Genomic DNA, 24,534 nt, shown 5'->3' with positions numbered 1-24,534 from the left:
TAAACAATTCTTGTGGATAAACAGACGTCTTCTCTTAGCCCTGTGGGCTGTCTTGTCCTCCAAGTACCTGCAGTGGCTGGTACATGCTGGCTGTCAAACCATCAATGGCACAGGTGGCCAGGAAGATAAAGATCTTTGCAGTAAGCAGGACCCTTTTGCTGACCGAGGTCCAAAGCCTCTGCGGCCACCTGGCTCACTGTTCAAGTCAAAGTTACATGACCCCAAAATAGCACAAATACTGTCCAAGACATCCTTCCACTGGGGGTAAGAGGGTGAGTTGGAAACACAGGGGGCCTCCTTTCTGTGAATAAACAACTACCTACAGGCAGCAACGCCTGGATACATATCCCAGGATTGGCCCCCACTCTGCCTGAGCCTCTGAGGTTTGAAGAGCTCCCCACGGGTCAAGCAGGTGTCTTGTTTTTCCAGCTCTGGGGCTTGGGAGAAGACAGCTGCCATCTGGTGTTCCCAAACAAGATCAACCAGGGGCAGGGGGTGAGGGTGGGGGGCTTCCCAGGGGCTGGGCTCTCCTTCCACTAACAGCTCTCAGAGCCATGCCCCTGGACTTACCGAGGACTTGAGGGCAGGGACTGAGGCAGGGTCTGTGAAATCTTCTTCTGACCCACAACCCTCCCTGGGGTTGGGTTCCATCTGGGTCACTCTGATTCTTCTGAGAGAATGTCACTGCTAGTCTGGCTCCTGGCAGGAAGCGGCCCTTAGCTGCCACCCATACTCTTTTCTTTCTCTTGGTCCACAAAGGGCTGCCTCATGAGCCTCAATCTTCAGGTAGGGCAAGGCTTCTCTCTACATGGAGCCGTCTCCTTTGGGTGGCATGGGGGTGAGCAGAACGACGGTCAGCCACGTCTCATCACATCTGAGCCAAGGCCAGCGTTACGTGGCTGTCTTTGTGCTAAGCACATCTGCCCACCCACCTTAAAGTCAACAGAAGTCGAGACCATCAAACTGCGACATCACAGTTCTTACAACATCCCTCGTCAGCCCAGCTATCAGGCTCAAGGCAGCAGCTGTGCTCTCTAGCCAAGAGCTGGCCCTCCAGCTCTGTCTAGAACTCCCCATTGGCTTGAACCAAGTGCTCTGCCTCGAACTGAAAATCCTCTGGCAGCTCCTGCATTTGAACGTTCCATCTCATCATCCACTTAGGAGGAACTCCAGTCTTGTGGGTCCTGCAGGGCCCCTGCAGCTGTCGTCCTGTCTCTGGGGAGTCAGGAGGGTGGCCAGGGCCTGATGGGATGGGGCCATCTTGGCAGGTCTGCCTCCTGGATGGGAAGAAGGGTAATCTCCAACCCCGTGCTCTAATTAGGCTCTGCTGGACTCAACCTTGGTCAGGGGCTCAACGGAGCCAGTTCTCACATCCATGCTTCTCTGCCCCTTTGTCAAATGTGTTAGTGGTTTGGTTTACATATACACGTGCACAAAATGAATATAGTGCAAAAGGGCCCAACCCTCCACGGCAACTCCTCACCTAGATCAGGAAGGTTCAGTATTTGGGACTAGAGCTACTCAAGGTGCTTATTCAGTGGTCAAGCCAAGTCCCACGTGTGGGGAGCAGCGGCTTAAGAGTCACTCAAGCCAGAGCACCTTCTTGCGGCTGCCTCGGTGGATTAGAAACGAAGCGCTAGAGCTGGGTGTATAATTCATAAAATATCCTTTATTTATTCTACGGAACACAGTCAAGTGGTAGCTTTAAATTAAAAAAAAAAAAAGCTTTTTAAAAGATATTAGTGTCGTGACCTGACTCTGAGCTCCGTGTCATTAGGACAGTGGCCAAAGCCACCTGTTGTAGCTTTGCAGAGTTCCTGCACGGGCAGAGGTCTGGTGGGGAACAGGGAAGTGTTGGCACAGCTATCTGTCCAGTTGCTTATAATCAAGAATAATTTATGAAGAGCAGAAGTAACACTTATATCGCTGGCAACTGATCAAGAGATTACTTACAATATAGCATATCCATTCCAGGAGGCATAAAGATGTTTGTACTTACTGTTTATAGGGACTATCTTAGAATTTTTGCATCACTTTGGGAACATGGTACTTCTCTACAAATTTAGAAATTCCCTAAATCATACTTCCTGGTTTGTCTTAATTAGTAAGGAGATAAGAGTAACATTCAGTAAGGTAGTTACTCTTTTTTTTTTTTTTTAGCACAGTGGTTTAATCAAAATGATAGTTTGCTTGAAAATGTTAGGGAATCTCCACCGACCGGCAACCACGCTGGTTATCATACTATAAAAATCCATAAACACACACGGCACTGAGCTGTTTCCACAAGACTTCCTTTCTAATAAACACAACACTTTCTCCTCCTCTCAGACGTGAACCTCAGATGCCAAAATGCCCGTGTGCCAACTGTAGGCATGTTGCTGAGCAAAGGAGAAGGTTGGCAAGTCTGTCCAGCAAATTCGATTGTACAGTGGGATGGCGACTGCTCTGCGGCCTCAGACAGCACATGGCTGTGGCCCGTCCCCCAGGCAGGGAGAGGCTGGTGGCCCTTACTGGCATGGGAAAGGGTCCTGGTCTGTTAGAACATAAGGACTTTGAGGAGAAATACAAAAAGGCTCATTAAAACTGGAGGCCTGCGTAAGTACATTCAAACTCCTCGGAAAGAGACGCCTCGAGGCCTTGTGCTGAGCTAGGGTGACCTGTCCTCATGCGAAGGGCTGCGTGTCCCCTGGCTGGCCTGAGCCATGCGTGGACCGCCTGCCACCTTCTCCTACTGCTCTGCGGCGCTCTAAAGAGGCCGTCAACCTCAACCAAAAACCAGAGGGAGGGAAAAATCACAAACATTGAAGACTGGGTTCAAAAGTCCCTGGACACTTTGGGTCTGCCTTTCCCCAGCCTGCATCTGGTTAGGGGCTGTGAATCAGAATTCCGAATCTGCGCCGCCCAGGGGGGACAGGCACAGCAGTGAGGAAACACCCAAATGCAATTAACAACAGCAAGCTCAGGACCCTTGTTCCTGCCCCTCCTCCACTTACGGCTGTTGGTTCTTCCTCATCTGAACTGAAGGAACCGAGGGAGGAATCCCATCCCCAAACCTCCCTGCACAGCGCGGAATGCTGGAATCTGGCTGCCGCTTCTGCACAGGATGGAGCCTCAGTCTTTCGCTTTATAGCATCATTTATGGCATGAACTAGGAACATAATGTGTTTACACAAACACGCGACAATTGTACATCAGCATCTTTACAATATTAAAGGAGTCATATACAAGTCTACAGGCATCGTACAAGGGGCAGTGCTGGCCAGGACGCCCCGCCCACCCAGCAGTTCTCTGCGGTTTCTCCAACCTGGGAAAGAGCCATCTCGGGAGGGGAGGGGAGGGGAACTGTGTGTGACAAGGCAGGCGGTATCCATCATTGGGCCTGTCATCTGAGAGGCAGCAGGTCTGTGAGGACCCCTCAGAGGCAGTCCTCGTTGGAATCCGGGGCCAAGAACCCAAGGTATGACTCTGTCCGGGTCTTACTGGCAAGCTAGTGTAACAGTCTAATTAAAATTCAGTGTGCATATGAGTGTGGGAAAATCAGAGTGGGGGACGGCTTCCTGAGCTGGGGACCCAGAGGATGCTGCTGACAGATGGGCCCCTTCACCGTGGGGCCCATTCCTGAGGTAAGGATGTGGTGTGGCCCCGTGGCTGGTCCCGATGGGGAGATGACTTCTATGGGAGCCCAGGTGTGCGCACGCATAGACAGGAATCGAAGGCCCTGGGCATTAGTTGGTCAGGTGGCTCTCAAGTGTGGCCTGTGCCCCAGGTGGCAGCAAAGGTAGGGTCTCAAGTGGCTCCACAGCTATCCATCCCCACCTGTACCACCCTCCTCCCAGCAGCCCCACCCCGTGGGAGCCCAGTTTCAGCCCCTGTGGCACTGCCATCCCTGCATCTGCTCCTAGAGCAGGAACCAGAAGTTTCCAAGCCCTGCTCTGCGGGCACCTGGGCCCGAGTGTCCAGCAGCTCTTCCACCCCCCATGCAGACATGCTGCGCGTCCGACTGAGCTGAGCACCAGATAAAGAAGCGTTGGTCCTTGTCGGCCTCTCTGACTTGTGCACTTACAGTTACTTCCGTCTTAAATACTGTAGAAAAATAAGCCATCTCTGACGCAAGGAGACCCACTGGAGTCTGCCGTGTGGTGAAGGATGGACAGCTCCTCGGCGTGCACTGGGGAGGCCTCTGCTGACCCTGTCTTGGCACACGCGGAGCCCCGAGGACCGGACCGGGAGCTGAGGGGCCCAGACAACTGGTGGCCGAGTTCTCCCACCTCGGCATCTTTGGGTCACATCAACAGTCCTTCAGTGGACATGCCTCCAGCATCCCACATTCTGTTGCCATGACACATGGGGCCTTGGGGCTCTCTGGGCAGGCTTTGGACCCTCCAGCCCCACCCTCAGTCTCACGGCCACCGCTAAGCAGGCATAGGCAGAACTCCCCAGCACAGTTTCCTGGTCCCTGGGGTGTCCCCAGGGCCCAAAGGCCTCAGGTGGGCACTGAGGCAGGGCCTAGTCCAGGGGCTCCTGCTTTATTCGGACAGCAGTGGGCGTGGGCTGCGGTCGCCGCTCCTCCCGGCAAAGCACATATTCACTGAACTGGGACGAGTCCACGCCACCCCCGCAGGACGCAGCCATGCTGAAACCCCTCTGGAACAGCCTCTCCAGGACCTGCCGGGGAAGAAACAGGGGTCAGTCCCGCCCAGCTGTAAGAGTCTGCCTGCCCTGCCTGGTGGGCAAGTGGGCACGAGCCCAGGGCAAGCTACCTTCTCCTGTTAAGACATGTCTTGCTTCCTGACAGAAGTCCCTGCAGAACATCCAGCGGGGCAGCCACAGAAGGGACAGGGGCGGCCAGGCCCCAGGGCCCCTCAAACAGCCAAACCCTGCTGCCCTCAGGGGTCCACAGCCTCGATTGGGCCCCTCTCTCTCCAGACACATGGTCCCAGGTCCCCCTCCCTCACTGAGGCCCCAGTAATAGAGACCCTGCCCCCAGCCTCTGGGCAGCCACCTGCTTCCCTGAGCTGCGAGTCCCAGATGGTTTGATGCCTGGGGGCCCATCAGCTCAAGGGAGCTCGGGGTGGAGAGGAGGCGTCCTCCTGATGTTTGAGTCTCTGCAGGTCTCCGTGTCCACGTGGGCGGGCTTGCGCCTCTGTGAGGGCAGGGCCTGGTCACTGTGTCTGACACCTGGGTCCTGCACCTAGCAAGTTCTGACGGACAGCTTGTGGAATTTTCCCCACAAAGTCCACTCTGCCCCAAGCCTGAAATAGGAGTCTGCTCTTGGGTCTGGAAGAGCTGATGGAAAATAGGCCTCCACTCCACGTGGGGCTTCCCAGCTCTTAGACCCATCTGGGGAAAGCCAGTCCAAACACGCACGGGGCAGCTGTTTGGGTGCTGGTGGCCCCGGGCCGCATGACGAGTAGCGGGGCTCCAGGCCGCCGCCACTCTCAGCCTCTGACCTGCTGCTCCCACTGCCTGGGTTTAATTTGAATCCAAAGTCAGACTCTGGGTGTCAAATGAAGCACACTTTGTTGAAAATACTCTAGGCCATTTTTATAGAACATCCTTTCGGGAAAGAAAAAAAAAAAAAGCATAGATCAATTTTTTTAAGTCCATCCCCCAGGCGCCATCATTTAATTATGAGCGGGACATAAATTATGCATCGACACATTGTTGCCTTTTCTGTAAGACGGCACGGAGGGCCTCGCCATTGCCGGGACCGAGCCTCCCTCCATCTCCCTCTGCCGCCGGAGGGCGTCGGCGAGGCACGGGGGAGGCGGCGGCCGGCCAGCCCTCACCTGCACCGAGTTGAGCCGGCAGTAGCCGTTGAGCGGGAAGCGGATGACGTGCGTGGGGTCCTGGTTCCAGCCGGCGTTGACCGAGTTGCACATGACGTCCCCGGTCTCGGGGAAGACCTCCTCGATGAGAGCCTTCTCGCCGCTGAGCGCGATCCGCTCACCCAGGTCCGGCGTGACCCGCACCACCAGGCAGTCGCAGGCCCGGCTGCGGCGCCGCTGCGCCTGCTCCTGCTGCCAGCGCTCCAGCTCGCGCACCATGGGTTGCAGCTGGTAGTAGCGCGCCTCCTCGTACAGCAGGCTGAAGTCCTGTGGGCACGCACACACGGCTGGGGGTGGTGGGGATATGCCGGGCCGGCTCCAGGGGGCCCCCCCTCACACCCCGCACCCCCAGGGCACAGTGTGGTCTGGGATGGTTTGTCCCCATTGTAGGGATGGGGAAAACGAGTCTCAGCTGAATGTGTGCCCCCCAAAAAGGTGTTGCCTCCATGCAGGCAGCGGCTGGTGTGCACCTGTCCCAAGACCCCATGAGCTCTTCCATCTGGTCCCAAGCACTGGGGGTGGCTTCATCCCCCTGAAGCAGAGAGAAGCCTCTGGATAGACCCGGAGGCTAGGTTAGAGGAGCCAGAGGCTGTGCGGATGCCTGGAAACCTACTGATTTGTCAGCAAGGCACGGGGCAGCCCCGTCCTCACCTGCCCTGGAGGAGCTCACTGCGGGGCAGGGAGGAGAAACAGAGCTGTCTGGGTTGGATTTTCGGCATCATTATCTACCACACCTTCTCTGAGCCTCAGTTTCCTCATCTATAAAATGGATGTAAACATCCAGCTCAAAGACGGGGTGAAGCTTAAAGGACAAGGTCGGCCCCTGCCCTTGCAGGCAGTGTGAGGAGGTGTCTGGGGGACACCCACCTCTCACCAGCAGCCCACTCCCGGGCTGGCGGGCTCGCACCAACCACCCCTCAGGCCCTGATGATCAGACCACTGCCCCGGTCAAACACATGTCCACCCACACCCACCCCAGCCCTGAGTAGCTGAGGACCCATGACCACACCACTCAGCTCAAGTCCGGCTGGTGAGCCTGAGGACCCCTGGGGGGGAGTCAAGGAAGCCCAACCCCCAAAGCCGGGCCCACCCCACTGTCCCTAAGTCCGTTCCTCCTGCTGACTGAACCCAGCTTTCGGAGTCACCCCAGGGGAAGCCTCCCCAGGCCTGTTATCAGTCAAGAACCCATCCTGTGGAGCTAGAGACTGTCTTACAGAGTGAAGTAAGTCAGAAAGAGAAAAACAAATATCGTATATTAACACATGTATGTGGAACCTAGAAAAATGGTACAGATGAACCGGTCTGCAGGGCAGAAATAGAGACACAGACGTAGAGAACAAACGTATGGACACCGAGGGGGGAAAGTGGCGGGGGGTAGGATGGTGGTGGGATGAATTGGGAAATTGGGATTGACATGTGTACACTAATATGTATAAAATAGGTAACTCATAAGAACTGCTGTATAAAAAATAAATAAAATAAAATTCAAACATTTAAAAGAACCCATCCTGTCCCTCCACAGGGGTTCCTCAGGGCACCATGCCGGGCCTTTGCTCTCATCCATGCAAGGTTTGAAATGATGTCTGCAAACCAACAACCCCACTTCCTTCCTCATAGCCCAGAACATCTCCCCCGGGTGCCCCACCAGCTCTTCCACACAGGAGTGCGGTGCCACTCCCCCACAGCCTGTTCTACCCTGGGCCTCCACACAGCCACTCAGGACTCAAGCTGCAGGCCAGAGGCACCCTCGAGAGCCCCCGACCCTCTCCATCCACACCCGTGGCTCCTGCATCTTCTTCCTAAGCGTGAATCTGATCTACCGACTCTGTTCCACCTTCACTGCCTCTACCCTCCTGCTCCCCTGCATATCCTTTTCCACACAACAGATCTGACGGTCATGGCCCTACTCACAACCCTTCCACTGCATTCAGGGTAAAAAGCCGAATGCTGAGCCGGCCACCAAGGTCCTGACACCAAGCAGCAGCCTTCCTTCCTGCTCTTTCCTTCCCAGTTCATACGGTCCCAGGCTGCCACCCATCCAGCTCCTTGCCCTCCCCTCTCCGCTTCCCACCAAGGCCCTCACACCTGTCTGCCCCCGTTCCTCCGCCATCACCCAGAGAAACAGCCTTGCCTCCAAACCCACCCGGGCCCGCTCTCCGCGTGGTTCCCTCTCACAGTGCTCTCTGCTTCTCTGAAGTGTTTGCCCCTGTGGAATTCAAGTGTTTTTTGGTTCATCGTCTGTCTTCCCACTAGACCGTAACCACTATGGGGACAGGACCCATGTCTGCCTTGTCTTTCACTGCATGTTCAGCTGGAGTTCGGCTGTTGGCACCCAGGAACTGAACTGAATGAGGGATGAAACAGCCCCAGGGCCACTGGGGTCCTCTGGGTGCTGGCAGGAAGAAAGAAAGGAAGGACATTTGCTGGTTGGAGCTGGGGTAGCCCAGGCATGGGCTTCCTGCCTCCGGGATCCCCATGCCGTGAGGGGCCCAGCACCGGAGGCAGGACTCTCAGAACCAGGTCGGCTGCCGCAGACAGGCTCGCCCGGAGACCTGGGGGCAAGCTTTTGTTTAAGGGTGTTTGGACTGGATCAGTTTTCCCCCTGCCAAGTGCCTACGAGGAACAGATCTGGGAACCTCTAACTCCTGTAACTCCGGCACACGACAGTCGTTCAACACGACAAACATGAAACCGGGGTAAGCGCCGCTGCCGCTGCTTAACTGCTGTTACACCCTGATAAATAAGCTAAAAATGTGAGAAAACAAAATTAGTTTAGGAAAACTGATTTAGCCCTCGGCTTCATCGTTTAAGTTTTTATGGTTGCCGTGACAACTGTGGGTCCATTTATGAAGTCACAGCCTACCCTGCGGAACGCCACCGCACAGGCAGTGTGCCGCGCAGCTGCCAGCTGCGGACTGACCTTGAAGTCATCTGGGAGCAGCAGTTTCGACGTCCGCAGGAAGCTCAGGACATAGCGGAAAATCTCCCCATCCCGGTCGATGAAATAATGTTGCTTCAAACTGTCCAGGACGATGGGCTCGGTGCCATTGAAGAGGCGGCTTATTCTGGGAGAGATGGGGGCGGAGATGTGGGATGGAAGGGCGGGTCCACCTGCCCCACCCCGACTCCTTAGAGCTCGCCCTGCTGGAGGGGCGAGGGGCCTTACACGGTGACTCTGGGCTGCGCCAGGACTGAAAAGGATGTTTGCACACACCAGCGGCAGCCGGGACACCAGCGCGGCAACCAGCACATGCACACGCCCCGCCTACACGCACAAGCCACAGCCAGAGAGAGGCACACTCGGCTCTGTACGCCCGCCTGCCCGCTGACACAGGCTACAGGCCTGGAAAACCACAGCGAGACACAGACACAGCCACCCCGTCCCACGCACACAAACCCTTGCTGGACAGAACCGCCCAGAAAACCCCCACTGACCACCAGACACGCCAGCTCACGGCCGCCCGTCCAGTGAACACATGTAAACCAGCTGCCACGCTCCCGGGTCACACACATCCACCTCCCCCAACCTGCGTGAACGAGCAGCAGACAGGACACACCCGGGCAGCAGGCACGGCGTCACATGGTCCCCTCGCTCACAACACACAAACCACAGGCAGACCCAGACACATCCGGTGCGGGACACACCAGGCAGCACGGGTCCACCAGAGACACAGCTACGTATGCTCAACAAACTCACAGACGAACCACCCACAGCTCTGCGCTCAGGGAACCCTAGGGGAGAACAGAGGCAGGCACCGGGGACAGCACGTGTGTGTGCAGCTACAGTGCACGCACGTACACACACACACACGCACACCCCAGTGTGTACACACATACCAGCGTGGATGCACATAGAAGAGCGCACACACGTGCTCCAATGCGTGCACGTGTGCTACAGCGAGTGCGCACTGGGGAGGGGACCGCGAGGGGAGGCCAGGTCCCAGCACCCCACCTTCTGAAGGACAGTGGCTCTGACAGAAGCACAGGACCTGCAGCAGGCTCTCGGGGCGCCCTGATGCCTGGCCCTCTCCACTCCAGGGAGGAGGAACCAGGCCTCCCCACTTCCCAGGGCGGCAGGCTCTGGTTTGGCTAACTTCCCCTGCAGACCCCAGGCCCCGGGGGGGAGAGTTAGGATACCCCGAAGAGGGGTGGGGACAGCCAAGAGCTTGACTCGGGAACCGCAGGGAGGTCGGCGGCGTCTCCCCAGGGGCAGCATCTCCAGACATCCTTCGGCCGACAGGCAGGGCCACATACATGTCCCCGGCTGGACCCTGCACAGCCCGGGAGAAGGGTGGCCCCGACCTGGGCCCCAGGCCTTCCAGCCCAACCTGTACAAGCCTCCCAGGAAGGCTCCCCTCTCCCTCAGCAGCCCCCTCCGCAGGCCCTGCCCCACTCCTGCCACTGTGTGCCAGGGCAATGAGCTGGGGGGTCACGGCACCCAAAGCCTCTCTCGGGGCCTTCCATTGACACCAGCCGCTCTGGTGGCCTGGTACACTTCAGGCATTGGCCAGGAGGGTCTGCCCAGGGGTAGAGTGACTAACCTGTTCTCACTCTGGGGACATGGCCCAGCGGGGCCATATAAAGGGCAAGGCTGCCTCGTAGAAGGGCATGAGCAGGCCAGAGCCCATGGGGAGGTGTGGAGAGGCCCGAGCCTGTGGAACCAGTGCTGCGGTCACCCACATACAGCTCATCTCAGAGCTCCAAAGGCCACGGAGCCCCATCAACCCCCAGGCCTGATGACAATGATACTGGAGAACACAGCCCCGCTGCACAGCTCTGTGGGCTCCAAGGCCTATTCCAGGCCTCAAACTCCCCAAGACCTGACCTCAGCAGAGCTTGGGCGTCCAGGTATCAGAATAAGGGCCACCCAGCAGCCCTGGAGACAGACAGGACCGAGCGAGGCACCAGGTGCCACGGGCAGTCATCCGCAGACTGCTGAGGGACCCCACGTGGCACCAGCAGGAAGAAGTGAGAGCCATTTCCATAGGTGAGCCAGCACGTGTGAAGCCTCAGTCTCCCTGCAATTTTCTCCACCCTCCCTGGCTGAGCTCAAGCTCTGTGCAGCAAGCAATGTCCCACGGCTGCTTGTGTTGCAAACCCTCCTGACATCAGGCTGTGAAGCTCCAGACCTGCTGGTCTAGACGACTCCCAATCCACCACATTCCAGGGCTTCCTGGGTTCTAGGTTGTCTTATGGGTCCAAGGCTAGAAGGCTCTCAATCTGCCTTATTTCAGGACTGGCTGGTTCTAGGTCTTTCCAGGTTCGGTGTCTCTTCACAGACTAAGGCCTTTCATGCCCTCAGGGTCTGAAGCTATCAAGGACATGAGCAGCTTGAGGGAAGGTTAGTCACTTCAAAGGGAGCTCCCGACACGTGTGTGTGTGTGTGTGTGTGTGTGTGTGTGTGGTCTTAAGAGTCCATTGCCACCGCAGGCCACTCTCTGAGGGAGACTGCAGGTTCGGGGTACCAACTTCAGAAGTCTTCCACAGAATAAGCTGGCCGGTTCTGACCCCAGCTGATAGGGGTTGTTTTCTTTTTCTTCTTTCTTCCTTTTTTTTTTTTAAGCCTCGGCTCCAATTTCCTGCATGTTTCAGTGGCAGGTTTTATTAGTTCTAAAGTTCCTGGACATCTTAATTTGTTGCTTCCCACAGCGAGGATGAACGCAAGCGTGGGGCTGCCATGGCAGGAGCTAAACGACGTTCCAAGTGCGCTGGCAGACACAGGAGTCCACTCCCAGCCCCGGGCAGCTGGGCGGGGCCGGCTCTGGGCGAGGACCCGTTGGCGCTCCCTGCCTTGCCAAGAACCAGGAGCCCAGGCACAGCTCTGTGGGCACCGGGCCCTGAGGGGCTGGGGGGCGCTCCCGGCATTGCCCAGGGTGGGACTTTGCTGACATCCAGAACCCCCTCCACCCCCGGTGACCTTAACACAATTCTCCATCTCCAGGTGACTTATACGTCGGTGACCCTGGATGAGGGATTGACCTTTGTTTCCAGAATTAGTGAAAAACAGTTTTTTAATTTTAATAATTTACTCAAAGAAGGATGAGAGAGATCTGAGGGGCTCTGGCCAGCAGAGCTGCCCAACCCACTTCTCAGGCCTGGCCTGACCCACTGTCCTGACTGTCCTACAGGTCACACCACCCTCCACTGGCCTCTAGGCCCAAGCTTCAGGCCTGAGGAGCAGCTCTCCTGTGAGCCGGAAGCCATCCAGGCAGAACAGATCCATCCTGAGGCCCCAGGAAAGAATGCAGACCGCCACCCGCTCTGGGCACATCCTGCTGGCCCGCGGGTCCCAAAGGTCACGGGCCAGCAAGATGGCCCGCCCCACATCAGAGCAGGACAATGGGTGAGTACGGGCTGTGGGTCTGGGAGGGGAGGACCACCCCCTGCCCGCCCTGTTCCAGGCAGCAGCCTGGAGACAGAATGAGGAGGCCGTTCCCCGCAGGCCTGGGCCATGATTACTCCAGAAAGGCAAGTGTCTGATTTCAGGGAACACTCTTCAGAGACGTTGTGGGCAAGGGTTTCATGAATTTCACTCACAGACGTCGTCGACCGATTAAGGGATGATCTATCTCAAACAAGGCGCGAATGCCGCAGAAGGCTAAATTGAAATTAAATAAGTGGAATCCATCTCCCATCCTCGACAGGGCTCTGCCAGAGAGCGCCAGGCCGACACGGCTGACGTGGCCTCCCGGATGCTGCCCCTCCGAGACCCCCAGGTCACAAGCGCCCCAGGCCTAGCCTCTGTCTGCTGAGGGAGCAAAGCTCCAACCGTCACCTGCACCCGATGCCCCAAATTCTGAACGACACACCGCATCCACCTCCAGCACTCCCCCCTGGAGGGCGCCACCCTGGCCTCCAACGAGCTCCCAAAGCCGCCACTTCCACACGCTATGAATCCTCCGTGCTCTGCGCGGCCACACCGGCGACGAGGCAGCCGGATCAGAAAGCTTCCCGGAGCTGCTCCCCCTCGGTGTCTGGGGGATTAATTAACTCCTCTTTTTATTTTAAATGTCTAAAACAGAGGTGATGCCCTGCAGCCGTGGCCCTCCCGCCGCCAGCCCTCAGTGGTGGCCGCCTCACTGTACCAGGAGCGAGCGGTCCCCGGCTCAGCAAGTAGCGTGCGGCATCATCTCCAGGAGATGCTCAGAGACCCGTCCCACCTCTGGCCAGCCCTGCTGTTACAGGCGGAAGCCAGGTCTGCCCCTAGGAGAGAAATGCCCGAGAGGCAAAAGCAGGAGAGTCAGCAGTGCCCGGCGCCTCCCACAGATGAGTCCAGGAGTCAGGAGCACCGGGGAGCTGGGGGGAGTGTAAAGCTCCCTGCAGGGAGGGTCCTGGTCGGAGACGCTTTGCCCGCTGATGGCGGTATGTGGCTCATGCTTGTCCACAGCTGTGGATACTCCCGAACATCACGGAATTCCTAGCCAGTCGCTGCAACCCCCCCCAAATCCAAGGGAGTCTGCTGCTAGCCCTTAGGGTCCAGCAGTGGCTACCCAAACAGGCAAAGAGGACAAATTGCAGCTGCCCCTCACCCTTCCCCTTATGCTCTATCCCAAGGGTTAGGCTCGGAAACAGGATGGACTATTTCTCCCCAGCATGACGCCAAGAAGTACGCAGCATTGCTCACGAACGGTCCCCTGCAAAGGCCGGGCTTGAGTCTCACTCAAGAGTAACCTGAAGGAACATGAGGTTCCCCAGCCAGCTGCTGGCCAGCTGCAGGCGGGGCTGGCTCTGAAAAGTGGCCTCTGCCAGTGAGTCAGGAACTCCCCCTAACACTACCAATGCCACCAGCTCAGGGTCACAAGTCCCTGTGCAAAGCGGCCATTGACAGGGGCACTCAGCTTCCTGAACCCCAGTTCCCCAGGTCTAGGAGCAGGGGGGCCTTGGAGAGCCCTGCGTGTTGGCTGGTAGCAGGCTACAGATGCTGCCTGTCACCACTGCACGCCCCGGTGCCATGAGGGGCTCGGCTCTTACCTGGAGTCAGGGTACTTGGTGAGCGTGGCCAGGCTGCTGGTGTACATGTGGCCGCCCACGTCGATGTGCACAGGCGCGTTGGACTTAGTGAGCTGGGCTGGCAGTGGGATCCCCTGGGCGGCCAGGGGAGACACAGGCGACCGGGTGAGAGACAACCGAGACATGCTTCCTCCCTCCTGGAGATGGAAACAAGGCACAAAACAAGGGTTTCTCCACGACGGAGCTATGCACTCCTTTTACTGCCAATGTGATCACAGATCTAATCAGATCACTTCTGCCTGTGCCTGATCACATATTCAGCTGACAAATTGTGGCCACCACTGTAATTAAGTGTATTCGCATCATTTTCTTCAAAGTACCAGAGGGAAAAAAGAAAGATGCTTATTAGCAATAAGAAATCAAGAAAAAAAAAATTTTGTTCAAGGTGTCAGCCTCCAGGGGCATAAAACAAACTGCAAAATTCTAATTAAAGGTCGTGGGCTTCTGTGTTAGATGTGAAATATCCCCTGACAAACGAATCACCAATTTGTGAATTGGGATTCAGGGGTTTTTGCAAGTTTGTCTCAGTAACGAGACACCTCTAAATTAGGGACTTCCTCAGCACCTAAGGCATTGAGTTTTATACATGTAGTAAATTTCACATCAAATTAAGAGCATTTTTGTTTCCCAAAAAAATACACAATCGTGCGGCCAGTCAACAGCCGTCTCTTGAATGCCACCGCTGTGGCTGCAGCTGCGAGGAAGGGCAGCCAGTGAGCTGGCGCTTGGGAAGACGGCAAATAGGAGGACACCAGCCCTTGACCCAGCCCACCCTGCTGGCTCTCACCGCGGGGCCAGTGCTGCCGTGGGCGTGAAGCGAGGACCCGCTCGGCCGCTCCTTGCGGTGAGGCATCTAGGCTTCCATCGCTGCCCAGAGTATCTGTGGGAAGCACCAACACAACCAGACAGGACTTACTCCTCAGTGGTCCTGGGCGCCGTGTCTCCCAGTCAAAGATGCTTACAATCGTCCTTTATGAACATGCGTCCCAGAACCCCATGCCCTACCACACTGCCCGCTACTATCCTGTCCCCGCACCCCAAAGCAAGCCTCCGGGCCATAGGAGATTACTTACACACACACACACACACACACACACACACACTCACACATGTGTTTTCAGGGCAGCTCCATGTCTGCTAATTCAGCTAATGACAGTACTGAAACATATGCTCACCATTATTGCCCCCAAAATGTTTCAGAACAAATCTGATTTTCTTGGTATTTTGGTTTTGAGACACGTTACCAAGCATGTCTCCTCTTACTTCAGAGAGAACCCTGGGAACCACAGCTCAGAGAGGATCCCCCCCACCCTCCATGGGCTTCGGAGCCCCAGGACCTCTTTGAACACCATCTCTGCAGTGTTAAGATGCAGTTTGCAACTGGCTGGACACAGAGAAGCCAGGGAAGAGCGAAAGTCACTTAGGAAGCCACCGCTCCCCCTGTGGCTCCTTAGAGAAGAAAACTTCTCTTTGTTTGCCCAGCCTGCACCTCTGCAGTTTCTCCCCAGACCCCGGGAATGGTCTTGTCTGTGCCTAATATATTCCAGATCCCTTTGGGATCACAGCCCCAAGGCATTAGAGAAAGCTGGCCAGAAGGAGACAGCAGCTCAGCTAATGAACACTCTCTCCTGTCTCTCCTCTCAGCCGCAACCACCTGAAATAAGCCTGTCCCACAGTCTCTAGAAGCTGTCTGAGAACACTTGCAGGCCCCATGCAGGAGAGCTGGAGGAGAGCAGGTTTAAGCAGACCCCTTCCACTGACCCGGGGCTGGGGGAGACGTGCACAGTGACTATCACCCCCCCCGCCCCCACTGGCTTCCATATACCTAAACCTGGACTTATCCGTTGCAGGTTTAACCCGAACCTCTCTCAAGGATTGACTTTGTGCCTTGAAATTCAACATCCAGTTTTAACACATGAACCAAGGTCCAATGAGAATCAAATCCTGCAAATTTAAGCCGGGCCACTCTCCCAGGATTTGTCCTGCCCTCGGTGTCCTGGCAAGTCCTCTGACAGGAAACCGGTGGGGGGTGGCTATTAGCAGACAGTCATGTTTAACTTCTAGCTGTCCAGGGTCTGCTGCTTTGGGCATTCCTGAGTTCCCGCAAGCTTCAAAAAGAAAACCAGGTCACTTATCTCAAGGAAGTTCTGAGAAACCAAAACATATCTCAGGAATGGGCTATCCTGCCCTGGGAGGCTCTGCTGGGGAGGAGTCAGAAGGAAAGCCACACTGAAGATAAACTGTGCTGGAAGGAATTCCGACGGAACGTCTATCAAAGCAGACTGCACAATGCCGGCCCTACTGCCAGGACACTACTCAGAAGTGACATTTAACACCAAGTACCCATCACAAAAGCTGCTCGATCGTGTTCTCACCCAGACTTTTCCATCGCAGGCACCACCTGATGTTCATGGCACACCAGAAACTCACCATTGGAAGCCCCAGGCTGTACGCCTTGCCGCGAACCTCCACTGCTCCCTCCGACAAACGCATCTGTGCTGGACAACGACCCTTTCCCCGAGACCACTGCCAAGGTCAGAAGCATAAAGTGGGTGCAGGAAGAGACACAAGTTCATTCCGCCAGCACCAGCATCAAACCCACGACCAGCCCCAGCTCGCCACGCCCCTCCCGAGGCTCAGCCAAACCGCCTGTTGCAGGGGCCTCGGCGGTCGTGTGCTGCACGGCCCGCGGGTTTCCAAACCGGCTGGGTACTGACCCGCTTCTCCAAGCTGCGGCGGGAGCCCGGGGTCCCGCGCCCGCCCGCCACCGAGCCCCGCCCGCCCGAGCAGAGGGAAGCGAGCAGAATGCCACGCTCATTTACACACAAAATGATTTTGTGTCCTATTGTGCTCGCAGTTGTTCAGCTCTCTGGGGGTGATTAAACTGGCTGAGCTGCGGCAGCTTGAGACGATTTCACTAAATCGCTTCTTCGTGAAGTCGCTTCTTTGCTAAGCTGTTATTTTAACCATAAAAGGTAAACAGAAGGCGGCTCGAGAACTCCCTTCAGGTCTGCGCCCAGGGCGCCAGCCCCGGGCAAGAGGGCCAGGGGCCTGCAGAATCGTCCAGGGGGCGGGCCGGAAGGGAGGCAGGCGGGCCACCTGGCGCGCGCCAGCCCGGCCGCGGAGCCCGCCGGCCGGTGTGAACTTCGTTCGGGGCGGCCGGAGCCGGCTGGGTGCAGGCCGGCGGCGCCGCGGGCGGCGGTGGCCGCGGCACCCAGAGCGCCTTGCAGGACCGCGAGGGTGTGCGGCACGGGCGGGGCGGAAGACAAAGTTAAATCAAGAGGCAGATACTTAGAGACCACAGATGGGAAGCTCGCCTAATTAAGGACGTAAAAGCGCTTTTGTTCTCAAAGTTTATTGTTGCCGGGATTTAAAAAAAAATTAATTGAAACTAATGCTGTTATTCACTCGTGCACTTAAATTCCTTCATGCACATTTGAGACGCAGAGTGAAAACTTGAAGCTGATCTTTCTGCAGCCGGAGGTGGGGGGCGCGGGAGGACTGAAACGCGCTCCAGCTACGGGGGAGGGGGGCTGTTTGAGAGTGTGCCGGTGCGCGCGTCCAGGTCAGGGGGTACCGGCGGGAATCGGGGATCCGGAGGCGGCGATCGCGTCTCCGCGCGGCCCGCCTGGGGCTCCAGACCCCGCGCGCTTGGGACGACCACCAGACCGCCAGCCCCTCCCGCTCGTTTCGGACTCGCGGGTGGGCGTCAGAGGACACACATCTGTCCCGTTGGAGACTTTTTCTCTCTCTGATTTGGACACCAAGCCGGGCCCAGTCAGCCGAAGCCCCGGCTGCGTGAGCCAGGTTCTGACCCCGGAAACACGCCGGCCCTGCAGGGCGCTCGGCCCGGCACTGAGGCCCGAGTGCCGGGACGTGAACACCCCCTCACCCCCACCTCCCCGTGCGGCAGGAAGCTCGGTGCCCGCCCGCGTGGGGAGGGTCCACCCGGGGCCAGGGCCGGCCCACGTGGGCAGTCCCCCCCTCCCGCACCAGGCCTTTGTGCTGGGTGCCCCCGTGCCGCCAGCCCCCGCCGCCCTGCACCGGGACAAAGCAGCCGCCCCTCCCACGTCCGAATCACGGCCGGGCGACTTTCTGGGTATCGCAGCCACTTTAGGGACAGGGGTGCGCGTCGCTGAGCGGTGGCCGCCCGCGCGAGGCTTACCTCGGAGCCGGAGCGGCGGATCGGACTCGGGCGCAGCCCCCGCCCCGCGCAGCCGCTGGTCTCGGGCGCCGGGCGCAGCCTCGCCGCCTCTGCTTGCTGCGCGGGTCGCTCCGGTCTCGTCCTGGAGTTACTTTCTCTCTCGCCCCCAACCCTCCCCCCACCCACCCCTCCCGCCCCGGCCCCCGCTTCGCGCGGCCCCTCGCGGCGCGGCGCGCCGGGGCCTCCCCTCCCCGCCCTCCCCTCGCCTCCTCCCCTCCTCGCGGCCGCCGCCGCCGCCGCCGCCGCCGCCGCCGCCTCCGCCTCCTCTTCGCGCCGCTCTCCGGCTGCCCTCCCGCCGCTCCCACCTCCTCTCCTCCCTCCTCTCTCTCCAGCGGCCTTCCCCGATTGCTGGCGAGAAAGCCAGCCCCCCACCTTAGCCCGTAGCCCGCGTCCCGTCGCGGCCGAGCCCGGACGCAAAGGGCAGCGATCCGGCTCCAAATTACCCAGCGCTGCGAGCGCGAGCGGGAGCGCGCGGCGACTCCTGGCTCGGGGCTCGGCTGCGCCGCGGGGCAGAGGATAAGAGTCGCAATTAGCTCCGCGCGCCCGCGCCTGCCGCGCTTGGCGACAAAAACGCGCCGTTTCCCTTCCTTCAGCCGGGCGATCACCACCCGCCTCCCCCGGAGTCCGCGCCTTCCCGCCGGGGCCTCCGCCAGGACCCTCCCGGGAGCGATGCGCCCAGGCCCCCGCGCCCTCCGCCGCCCAGCCCCCCGCCCCCCGCCGGCCAGCCACGCGGCGCCCGGGCCTCCTCCGGGCTCGGGAGGGGGCGGGGGAGAAGCTGATTTTAATCATTGTCATTTCATCTGATGTAATATTTCCCCGGGCGCTTTCAGCTGGGCATAAATTTTCGGCTCCCAAATAAGTAACACAGGGCACGTTTCTCACATTTCTTGACTCCTCGGTTACAAAGAGGAGAGCAGCCGCCGCCGCGGCGCCCGAGGGTAGGGGCGGGACTTGGGAAGAAACTGGGCTGCGAGTCGGCCGGGGCTGCAGAGGAGCCGGGGGCCGGTGCCGCCCCTCCCCCTCCCTGGCCTTCCTCCCCGGGTCTCTGCCCCGGCTGCCCCTCTACCGGGGAGCAGCGCCGCCCGTGACGTCTGCGGACACGCGGTCGGCCACCGCGGGGGAGGGGCGCACGGCGGGCGCCCGGCCGGCCCCCCGCCGCCAGACGCGCCATTTCCTTTACGCGCGCGGCGCGATGGAGACGTCTACCGCCAAGACTCCCCGCGGCGCTGAGGCCTGCGCCCGGGGCGTCCCTCCTGGTCCTCGAGTCGGCTGCCCCTTCCTCCTCCTCTTCTACCTCCTCCTCCCCTTCCTCTTTCTCCTGTTTCCCTTGCGCCCCGCCCGTCCCCCCTCCTCCTCCTGGACCATTTCCCGGCTCCTAGGAAACGGAGCGCGGAGCCTCCGGTGCACTGCGCCCGGCCTGCACTGCGCCCCCGTCCGGCTGCGGGGACGCCCGGGCCAGAGCCAGGCTCGAGCTGGAGGACCGGTGCGCTCCGGCCGGGGACGGCGCGGGGGCCCCCACCCCGAGCTCCAGCCGGACCTGGACGCCCTCTAGCGGCTTCACTCACGGGAGGGGCGCTGGTGAATAGAGGACAAGGTGGGGGGCCTGCCTCCCTTGACCAGGAGACCTCGCGCGTGGAAAGAGGGCCCGCACCGCCGTACTGTAACTTCTCCACGCGGGAATAAGGAGAAACTTTCCTCCTAAGGGAAGGTTTTATTTATTTATTTACTTTAGAGCTCGAACTACAGGAGAAGGGGGAAATTTTCTCATTAAAGTTACATCCCTGCAGTTAGTTCAATTACTTGATATATGCAGAAGATGTTGTTAATTTATAGATTTAAATAGCTTACAAAGATGCCGCAGGCCCCATCAGTTAATTTCCTTAATTTATGGATTCTTAGCTGCTCCTTGAAGAGAAAGGGGCCCTGGAAGTAGGTCAGGGATCTGTGCAGCGGCTCCCGCACGGCCCATGGGCTGCCCACTCAGCTCCCCACGCCCTGGCGCCCCCGGGCTTTTGGCTCCCAGCTCGGGCCTGACAGCACCACTGTCCGCTCTCTACATCTCGGCCAGGCCCAGCAGATCTGCTTTGCTCCTTGGTGACTGCCCCAGTCTCTCCAGAGCTACGCAAGGCCAAGGAGCAGCAAAGCTCCCATCTACACCCACCCCACCCGGCACTGCTGGAGGGACGGGCCCAAATAAGAAGTGAAACAAGTATCCAAATACTTTGATCTCCTGTGTCCTCCCTTAAATGCTGGCTGGGATCACACATGGAGAAAGGCGTGTGTGGATACCCCAAACTTCTTCAGGGAAAGAAACTTCCCCCTTCTCAAGCCTTGGAGTGCTTGGGGGTGGGGGCGGGGAAGAGGGAGGCATGAGGAAGAGTGCTCCAGGCTCCCATTTGAGCAGAGACCCACTGAAAACTTGCCTGTCATGGGGCCACCCCCGTGACCCCATCGCCCCTCACCCCTCTCCCCTCGCCCGCTAGGTGCCTGCTGGAGCTTCTTTGTTTTGTGTTCAATACGGATGAATATATACATATAAATTAATACTTAGATGGGTATGAACTAAACTGTTTTAGGAAGCCACGTGGCGCTGTGATTAGTATTGGTATTCATGACTTAACATTTCTTTTCCCACTAGATGAAGTTTCTAAGATTTGCAAGGTACATGTCAAGGACGGGTGTATAAATGGATTTTTATTTATTCACAACTCCAAGACTAATTGCTTCTCTTTGCCTCAAGGCCATGAGATTGGTTTTAATATGACACTTCAAAAGTATTCATGGAACTACAGAGATACTAAGTGTCATTGTTTAAGAGACAAATCTCACTGTGGTACTGGTGACCCTGCAAAGACGATGTTCCATTTCATTTTAAATTCCTCGATGTTTTTTTAAGCGTTTCACTTTATACCAACTATATTAAAAATGCACAATTTAATTGAAACAAGAACTGACCATTTTGAAAGACCTTTATTTCCTTAATATTGCTGGGAACTTTGTTTTCATATTCCTGAATCCTTTTATTAAAGAGCTGAACTTTTTACGTGTCATTAAGAAGAGTAAGTTTGGGCCATAATTTATTCTCAAGTGTTTTAAAAGTTCCCGGCTAAATGCCAACCATCTTTTACATTGAGAGACTTGGACGTGGGCTGTGATAGGCATTTAATGATCTGTGGTATATAGTGCAGTGGTGAGGTTTTGTTTTTTTTAATTGAAGATGTATAATTAGGACTGAAAACATACTGAAACATCTTATGAAATACATCTTGTTTCATTACTATAGTCCAAGAGATGAAATGTGATGTGAGTCTAATCAGAATGGAACTTGCTTCGTCAGTAGATTTGACGAGCACTTGAGCAGTTATGGTTCACGTATTTTAAAAAGTGGGTTCAAACCTGAGCTTGCTTTGAGGCTGCTCTGCATGGGCTCACATGAAGCCGATGTGGGTCAGGCCCTGCATCAAGGTGTTGTGGACAAGACCTCTGTCTCCGGATGTTTCAAAGCGACTTCCAGTGTGACTTTGTATTTTGCTGTTGCTGTGTGCAGACTATATTTTAAGATCAAGACCTTAGTAAGAAGATGAGGTCCCAAAGTCTGCTGAACTCAACCTTCTCAGGAAGTCTGTGACCAGATAGCAGATGTACAGACTGAGACACAGCTGCTGCCCTCCGAGAGGGGAGAGTGTGAGGGTAGGGGGATGGGGAGAGGCTGGGGTGTTAGGGCTGTCTGCTCCGCCACCCCCAGGCTCGCTGGGGTGAAAGCCAGGCCCTCCCAGGTCTGCGCCCACCTCCTGGTGGGCAGAGATGGCCCCTGACCAGGCTAGGACAGAGCCAGCCTGGCCCAGAGATCACAGTCTGACATCCGCTTGGCCTCTGCCTCCATTCCAGGAATCCCCCAGTCTTCCCTGTAGGGCCCCAGTGAATCTGGAAACTAAAGGGAGTGATAAAATGTGGGACTGTTAGCGCCGCGCCCTGCAAACAGGGCCTCCTGACTGTCAGCCAGGTGACCGGCTCCCTGGAGAGCAGTGGTCCAAACCTGACTGAGGGATGGCAGGTGGGGGCCAACTGCCTGTCCTTGAAGTTAATAAAACAAGACCAGCCGGCTCTCACGGAGCTCTGCTCAGTCCCCAGCACTATGCTCAGTGGGATTTCTAGTTTCTGATGGGAGGGAAAGCAGGGCCTGTCTCCAGGGGCTACAGACCACCCCCTCCTTCTTGCCTTCTGCCTGCAGCCCAGGTATGCTGCTCAGAACCAAACGAACCTGCCCTCCCCGGCAGCCAGCATCAGGGTGACAGCGATGAGACAAGACTGAGATCTCCTGACCAGGAATCCTAACATGGTGGTGGCCTGGGGATGACCTCTGGGGGACCAGGGCCCCCTCCTCCAACTTGATCAATATTCTGCATCTGAGCCTTCTTCCCAAGAGAAGTTTCAGCACGTTTACCAGATTTTCAGAGTCTGTGTGAGTTGGGCGCAAGTAACAACACCTACCTCACAATGGGCTTCACGATAAGGAAGGTGGATTCTTTTGCATGATGGCACATGGGAGGCAGAGTGGTCCTGGAGTCCATTCAGAGACTCAGCGGAGGATTCAAGGACCCAGGCTCTCTCCACTTTCCCCTGCCACCCTCTGCGTGTTCTCCTGTCCTTACGCCAGGTCCTCTCTGGTCTCAAGATATTGTAGCTCAAACCTTGCTATCTCCCTGGACATGCGTGGAGACCAGGGAAGTGATCCAGTGGCCCTCACAGCCCTCTTTGGCACACCACTGGCCAACTGGCAAGCCAGTCCCGGGGAAAGCGTGGACCAATCAGGTCTAGCCCTGGCCTGTGAGGGGCTGGGGTTGCTGCCCTGGGCCGTGGGGTGGAAGGTAGACCCTGGGCACAGTCAGGATCTGCCTTGGGGGAAGGAGGAGAGGATGGGCTTTGTGCTGGGGGCCCCAAAGGTGAAGAGCTGTTGACCAGAACCCTGAGCTGGAAGGAAGGTAGAAGCTGAACAGGAAAGAGTCCCCAAACCCCAAAGGGCACCTCCAGAGAGGCTGCAACAGAGATGATGCTCCAGGTCCTTCTAGGGCCCCAGGAGACCCCTGACCTGGCAGAGTAGGGCTGCCCTCAGGCAACCAAGCCAGGCCACTGACCCCAGGCCCTCTGACCTCCTCACCTCTGGCTTCTTCTCAGGGCTCCTTCTCTCGAGCTGCATCAGTGAAGTCCCAAGGTCCTCCCAGCAGCCCTTCAAGGTATGGAGACGAGGCTGTTCCCTGCAAAAGCACCTGGCGTTCATCAGGGCAATCAACACGTGCTGCTCTCCCCATGCAACACACAGAAAAGAATTCCAGAAAGGTGAGGCTATTGCAGTTGCTGGGGGCCAGTGAGGCCCTCTCTAGGGTCCTCCAGGTCTCTCAATCAATGTCAGGCTGGCTCGGATCCCTGGGAGGACACCCTTCAATACCAAGTCCTGTCCCTAAATGACTGTGTGGCTGCCACTCTGGCTCCAGGTGACCATCAAAGTGGCCCCGGGGTCACAGGACTAGGGGCCCTGCAGATGGATTTACATGGGCCTGAGGGAGAGCAAGAGTTGAGACAGTGAGGCAGCCTTTGATCAGTCATCAACCCTGCCCAGGGCTCCTTCCTCTGGCCAAAGGTCCGTACACTGACCCTCTTCCATGTCACAGGCAATTCATTTGCCTTGGGCCTAGGCTTTAGGGAGACCGTCTATGCGTGGCATGAACTTGGAAGTCTGAGTACAACTGGGTGACCTTGGGTTTCATCTCGCAGAGTCCCACTATCCTCCCATGTAACGTGAGAATAGTAATGACGAGGAGCTGATGCCCTCGCTGGGAGGATTCACGGTGAGAGCAGGTGCAGAGAACTCGGCTCAGGCCGGTGTGAGAGCTCTTGGAAGGGTGATGGTTGCTTGCTTCCAACTGACCTTCCTAGAATCTCTGGTGGGGCTGTAGTTACACCTCCGGATCCTACTCCGGGTGCTGTTGGCCCAACACCCGCCTACAGGAGACACACAGAAGCTGGGGAAGATGAGAGGGTTGGAGGCCCCTTGACTCCAAGATTTGGGGGTTGAAACCTTGTGATTGTATAATTAAGACAAACATGTATACGTTAAAGGGGAGAATGTAAAAGTTGCCTAACATTTAAAGATAAAACACAAAACTTCAGAGAAATCTCATGCTTGCTGTGGGCCATGCCTCTGGGGTGGGGCTAGGAAGTATCCTCAGGCTCCTCTGAGCTCAGGGCACTTGGGGGTGGATGGAATCACAGGTTGGGACCCAGGGGGCAAAGAGGAGCCCCAGAGGCCAACAAGGGTCTGCTGATAAATTCTTCTCATTTTTCAAACTGTGAAACTCTTTACTGTCTTTTTAAAAGTAATTTTAAGTTTCAGTAAACACTGCATGATCATTGTGAAACACACACACACACACACACACACACACACACACACACACACAGTGAGATGTACAAAGGAGAAACGAAAATTGGTTT

At 57.1% G+C, this 24,534-nt stretch overlaps 1 protein-coding gene across 2 annotated transcripts; it reads right to left on the bottom strand.

The window, feature by feature from the left end:
* Positions 1 to 1,643: 1,643 nt before the first annotated feature.
* Positions 1,644 to 18,138, bottom strand: KCTD15 (potassium channel tetramerization domain containing 15). Of its 2 annotated transcripts, XM_033844016.2 has the most exons (7): positions 18,004 to 18,046; positions 16,269 to 16,364; positions 14,626 to 14,718; positions 13,800 to 13,975; positions 8,749 to 8,893; positions 5,790 to 6,095; positions 1,644 to 4,665 (listed from the first exon to the last, which is right to left on the bottom strand). In XM_033844016.2, the coding sequence occupies exons 3-7, from the start codon at positions 14,689 to 14,691 to the stop codon at positions 4,507 to 4,509; spliced, it is 852 nt and encodes a 283-aa protein (XP_033699907.1). In that variant the 5' UTR covers positions 14,692 to 14,718; positions 16,269 to 16,364; positions 18,004 to 18,046; the 3' UTR covers positions 1,644 to 4,506. The 2 variants fall into 2 exon arrangements, with proteins under 2 accessions (XP_033699907.1, XP_033699908.1); XM_033844017.2 differs by lacking the exon at positions 14,626 to 14,718 and having other exon boundaries at positions 18,004 to 18,138.
* Positions 18,139 to 24,534: the final 6,396 nt, after the last annotated feature.

Source organism: Tursiops truncatus, chromosome 19 (genome assembly GCF_011762595.2).
Source record: "Tursiops truncatus isolate mTurTru1 chromosome 19, mTurTru1.mat.Y, whole genome shotgun sequence".
Classification (NCBI taxonomy): Eukaryota; Metazoa; Chordata; class Mammalia; order Artiodactyla; family Delphinidae; genus Tursiops; species Tursiops truncatus.
The sequence above is the reverse complement of the archived record's forward strand: the minus strand, read 5'-3'. Positions and strand labels throughout refer to the sequence as shown.